We start from the raw sequence: 5,679 nt of genomic DNA, 5'->3' as shown, positions 1-5,679 counted from the left end.
AAGAATCGGTACAGAAGCAATCGATTCTCTGTACTTGCGATTATTAGCCCTCATTTCATGGAACGCTGTGCTGATTTCGCAGAGCGCTACGCTGACATGATGACCTACTCCGACTGTTCTCAGCTGTTGTCTTGCCTTCTCGTGTTAATGATGGTGAAAGGCCCTTTCAGTCAGTATTGGCAATACATTTTGACATAATATATATATTTTTTGATGGTATGCCCCTGCCCCCTCCTTTTTTTTGAGTAACCTTCTGTCATACTCCTGTAGGCATCACATGTTTGACATCAATACATATACAGCAGCCTCCCTGGGCTGCAAACTCACAGCATGGTCAAATGCCTGTTTTGCCAGTTCGGTATTACCATGTATGCGACACGCCCCCAGCAAACACAACCAAATGGTCGGATCAGCCTGCACGGGTATCCTCTCCAACATGTATTCTACCCTCTTGAAATCTCCTGCACGCCCAAGGAGATCTATCAAACTGACAAAATGCTTTGTGCCTGGAATGATGCTGTAATATCTGCTCATTGATTCAAAGTAATCAAGACCCTTTCCGACAAGGCCAGCATGACTGCAAGCTGAAAAAACTGATGTAAATGTTATTCCATCTGGCATAATATGTCCCAGCAGCAGCTTCTGAAACATGTGCAAGCTTGCTACACAATTTCCTTCACCTGCATAGCCAGTAATGCAAGCATTCCATGATGAGAGATGAGGACAAGGAAGCCCATCAAAAACTGCCTGCCCATCAATCGTGCTTGCACAACTCCCATACGCATGAATGAGAGTGGCTGCCAGAAAGAGAGTCACATCATAACCAGCACATATAGCTGTGAAGTGAAGCTGTTTGCATGTCTCCAAGCTTCCTGTCTCACCGCAGGCTTGAAGAATGCAGGTGAGTGTAACATCATCCAATGTCACACCCACCTTTTGCATCTGTGCATACAAATGCAAAGCCTTCTCTCCTTGACCGTGCTCAATGTATGCAGAGAGCATCACCGTCCATGACACTGCATCATGACGTGACAATGAACTGAACGCCTCCTCTACTTCCACAATGCTCCCACACTTGCCATACATAGTCACAAGCGTGTTTCCAACAAAGGCATCTGATACAAAGTTCTTCCTCAAAGCATCAGCATGTAAAGCCTGTCCAAGTTCCAAAGCCATTACTTTGGTCGATTTCCCCTCTTCTTCCTTCTCTGCAAGGGCGCTACATGCTTGAAGGGCAATCACAAGCGTCAGCTGGTTTGGACTTAAACCTTCCTCTTGCATGTGTGCATACAACTGTAAAGCCTTCTCTCCTTGGCCCTGCTCAACGTATGCTGAAAGCATTCCAGTCCATGACACGACGTCTCCATGAGATGACATGCTGAACACATCTTCTGCTTCGTCAATAGTCCCACACTTGCCATACATACTCACAAGGGTGTTAGCAACGAAGGCATGCGATGTAAAGCCCTTCCTCCAAGCATCAGCATGTACAGCATGACCAATTTCTAGAGATTTTGATTTGGTCAATTCCCCCTTCACAAAAGCGCCTTCTTCCTCTTCTGCTAAAACACTGCAGGCCTTTAGGGCCATTACATAGGTTAGATGGTTCGGACTCATGCCTTCCTCTTGCATCTGTCGATACAATTGTAAAGCTTTCTCTCCTTGTCCCTGGTCAACATATGCTGAAAGCATGGCAGTCCAGGACACAACATCCCGGCCGATCAACTCACCAAACACATTCTCTGCTTCCACAATGGTCCCACACTTGCCATATAAACTCAAGAGAGTGGTATCAAGAAAGGCTTCTGAGGGAAAGGCCTGAGCATCAGCATGTAATGCCCGCACAACTTCTAAACACACTAGTTTGGTGGGTTGGCCCTCCACAACAGTAGCTTCTTCTTTCTCTGCAACAATGCCACATGCCTGAAGAGCAATAGCGAGTGTGTGACAGTCTGGATTTGCACCTTCCTCATAAATGTGCCTGTACAACTCTAAAGCCTTCTCTCCTTGGCCTTGCTCTACATATGCTGAAAGCATCGCATTCCAAGACACGTTATCCCGGTGAAACAGCGCAGTAAACACATCCTGTGCTTGCACAATGCTCCCACACTTGCCGTACATACTGACAAGGGTGTTACTGACATGTATATCTGATGCAAAGCCCTTACTATGAGCATCAGCATGTAATGCCTGCCCGATTTCCAAAGACGTTACTTTCAAAAACAGGCCTTCTATAATGGTAGCTTCTTCCTTCTCTGCAAGGGTGCCACATGCCTGAAGGGCAATCACAAGTGTAAGCTGGTTTGGAGCCTCGTGATTTTCTTGCATGTACTTGTACAGCTGTAAAGCATCCTCTCCTCTGCCATGGTCAACATATGCTGACAGCATTGCATTCCACGACACAACAGTTCGCTGGGACAATGCACTAAACACGTTCTCTGCTTCCAGAAGGGCCCCACATTTCCCATACACACTCACAAGGGTGTTGCCAACAAAGACATCTGATGCAAAGCCCTTCTTCTGCGCATCTGCATGTAAAGCCTGCCCAATATCCAGAGACATCATTTTGGCCTCTGGGAATGTAACTTTTTGGTTTTCTGCCCATGTGCCACATGCCTGAAGGGCCCTAACAAATGTCAAGTGGCTTGGACTCTCACCCTCCGCGTGCATCTGCCTGTACAAGTGCAAAGCCTTTTCTCCTTCACCTTGCTCAACATATGCTGAGATCATTGCATTCCATGAAACCACATCCCGATGGGACAACACACAAAATACATTCCCTGCTTCAACAATGGCCCCACACTTGCCATACATACTCACAAGAGCGTTCCCAACAAAGGCATCGGATGTGAAGCCCTTCTGCCGGGCATCAACATGTAACTTCTCGCCCTTCTCAAGGTCAGGTATGCTGCCACAAGCTTTGAAAAGACTAGCAAAGGTATAATGGTCCGGTTCCACACCATCCTCTTGCATGTACTGATACATTTTGAGAGCTTCCTTCCCTCGCCCACATTCCACACAAGCAGAGATAATGGCAGTCCAGGAGAAGACAGTACGATGTGGCAATGCATCAGACACATGGCAAGCATCATCGACAGCACCGCACTTTGCCAACGTGACAACCAGGTAGTCACCTAGCAAGCCGGTGAGCTCTGGCCTATGTTGGGCAAGGTGTGCTTGGACTTGTTTGGCCTGAGGGAGGGCCTTTTTCTTGGAGCATGCTTTCAAGAGGGAGAGGTAGGCATGGGTGGGAGGGGAAGTGTCCATGCAAGAGAGGGCCGCGATAGCAGCCTCCAGATGTCCTTGATCACACATAGCTTGAAGGAGGTGATGCTCCTGCTGATCATGGAGAGTATAATGATCATAATCATCACGGAGGGTGCGTAGCTGGGAGTCCACCCAAGCAGGCTTGTAGGGACTGCTGAGCCAGAGAGGCTCTCTGGAGGTCCTGTGCCGGAAGTCTGGGTACCCAGGTTTCCTCTTGTTGCGCCTGTTGTCCCACCACTCGGAGGGATTCGAGAAGAGATCCTTCCATAGTCTCTCCTGCTGCAACTGTTGCTGGCTCTGTGATAATAGCGCTACTTGCGTGCGATTGGCGCTCCGCCGGAAAACCACTCCCTCTCGTCTTAGGACCCTCAGAGATTCAAACATACAGAAGGCACACCCAAGTTACATTGCCCCACGAACATTTGAGCCTTAGCAGTGTGCTTCCATATAATTTTTAACCAAAAAAAATAAGGATGTATACGAGATGCCTACGTACGTCCTCCAATGGTTCTTTGATTATAATATAATATAAATATATATTATATTATATATTCACTCTTCAACATTAAATAATTTTTTTCTGGTGTGTTTTAATTAAATTTTTTCAGGGCTTAGATTTTCCAAGGTTTGTAACCTTAGTGTATGGCTAAAGTAAAATAATTTTTCTAAGGTTGGTTTAATATTTTTTATTGACTTTATTTTTTTAGTCTTAAATCTTCTAAACAAAACTTTGAATTTTAATCCTTCCAGAAAAAAAAACCAACAGCAAGACATAAAAAAATACATGTATAGGAAACTTTTATTTTTTTAAAAATTGAACATATTGCTTTACTAAAATAGGAAAGCAAGACCTCTCATCATCAAGAACTATGAGAAAAGTCCAAGTTTACAAAATCGAAGACAGTTGTTTGTATTTCAACAAAGCAAGACCTCTCAGGAAGTGAGAAAAGTCCAAGATAGTTGTTTGTATTTCAATAACCACGTGTGTGTTCCTAAGGAAGGGGATTTTAGGAATAGAATCTTAATTGAGGTTCATCATAGCCCCATTCCAGGACATCTTGGTTATGTGAAGACATTTATAGCGGTCAAGACGGGTTTCTTTAAAGAAGAATGTACTTCATCATGTGTCTGCCCACATGCTAGAGGATTAAGGCAAAGAGAGTGAAAATGCCAAGAAAATTGCATCCCTTGGATATTGCATAGATGAAATGGGAATGCATAAGCATGGATTTTATCACTGAACTACCTTCATGGTAAATGCAAGATATAACTCCATATTTGTGGTAATCAACAAGGTCACCAAAGTCGCTATAACTGAAAACCTTTACTACGCTTAATAATACCACCAAGGTTTTTTTATGGAACTATAATGACTCCCTAGATTGCGTCACAGAATTATAAGTGACATGGATGCCAAGTTTATCTCCTAATTTTAGATAAGTTTTTTTGAAATGGTGGGAGCTTCTCTCGACCTTAGTATTGCCTATCATCCTAAGAACAATAGACAAACTGAAATGGTTAACCAAGTGATTAAGGATATTATTAGTGCATATTATGGTCATGAACCAAGAAGATGGATGAATTATTTACATCTAGTGGAGTTTGCCTACAGTGCCTTTTATTATCGAAGCATCGGTATGAGACCATTTAAGGCTTTATATCAGTATGAGCCCATTCAAGGTTGAAGTTTCTATAAGTATATGTTTGATGAGATGGTCCATCAAATATAATCCATAAGAAAGGACATAAAGGCTACTCAAACATGCAAAAGATCTAGCCAAAAATTTGAAAAAGGTGATATGGTCTTTCTTCGTGTGTACGACCCAAGAGGAGTTCTCTCTCGTTGGAAAAGTCAAAAACATTATCACCTAAATATTGTGGTCCATATGTGATTCTGTAAAGGATAAGAGATCAAGCTTATAAACTTCTCCTTTCCCCATATCTTCAGATCCACAATCTTTTTCATATCAATTTGTTGAAGACGTATATTCCAGATCCAAGACATAGTCTAGAAGATGAGCAAATTACTATGCAAGTTCAAGGGCAAGTGGAATTAGAACTAGAGGAAGTCTTGGTTGTTAGGAGAAAAGCCTCTCTAGAATATGATCTTGAAAGAATATTTAATTAAGCGGATACTCTTTCTAGTCAAAGATGCGACATGGGAGAAATATGGGTGCACATTAATTTAGTTTATAAGGTAACAAGTTAAATTCCCTGGGATTCAGAAAACCTTGGTTTACGAAAAGCTCTACACAGTCGCCATATCTCGGATTTCAACTCAAAGGTATGTGACATGTCAATAAACCTCCCTTAACATAAACTAACCTTAACATCTAATCTCTTATGGTTTTGGTATGATGCTGAAATAGGAAGATGGAATTGCTTCAAATGCTTATGACCGGGAGGGCAAAG

At 43.1% G+C, this 5,679-nt stretch overlaps 1 protein-coding gene across 1 annotated transcript; it reads right to left on the bottom strand.

The window, feature by feature from the left end:
* Nucleotides 1-273: 273 nt before the first annotated feature.
* LOC147633822 (putative pentatricopeptide repeat-containing protein At3g01580) lies at nt 274-3,651 on the bottom strand. The gene has a single exon (XM_086805592.1). It carries the CDS (start codon nt 3,649-3,651, stop codon nt 274-276), a length of 3,378 nt encoding a protein of 1,125 aa, XP_086661718.1.
* Nucleotides 3,652-5,679: the final 2,028 nt, after the last annotated feature.

Source organism: Cibotium barometz, chromosome 11 (assembly GCF_041138505.1).
Source record: "Cibotium barometz isolate CiBa-2024 chromosome 11, ASM4113850v1, whole genome shotgun sequence".
Taxonomy (NCBI): Eukaryota; Viridiplantae; Streptophyta; class Polypodiopsida; order Cyatheales; family Cibotiaceae; genus Cibotium; species Cibotium barometz.
Note: the sequence above shows the minus strand (reverse complement) of the source record. Positions and strands in the feature narration are given on the sequence as shown.

What these genes read in the sequence shown, in the direction of transcription:
- LOC147633822 (XM_086805592.1), bottom strand. Translation starts at nt 3,651, where the DNA reads ATGTTTGAATCTCTGAGGGTCCTAAGACGAGAGGGAGTGGTTTTCCGG.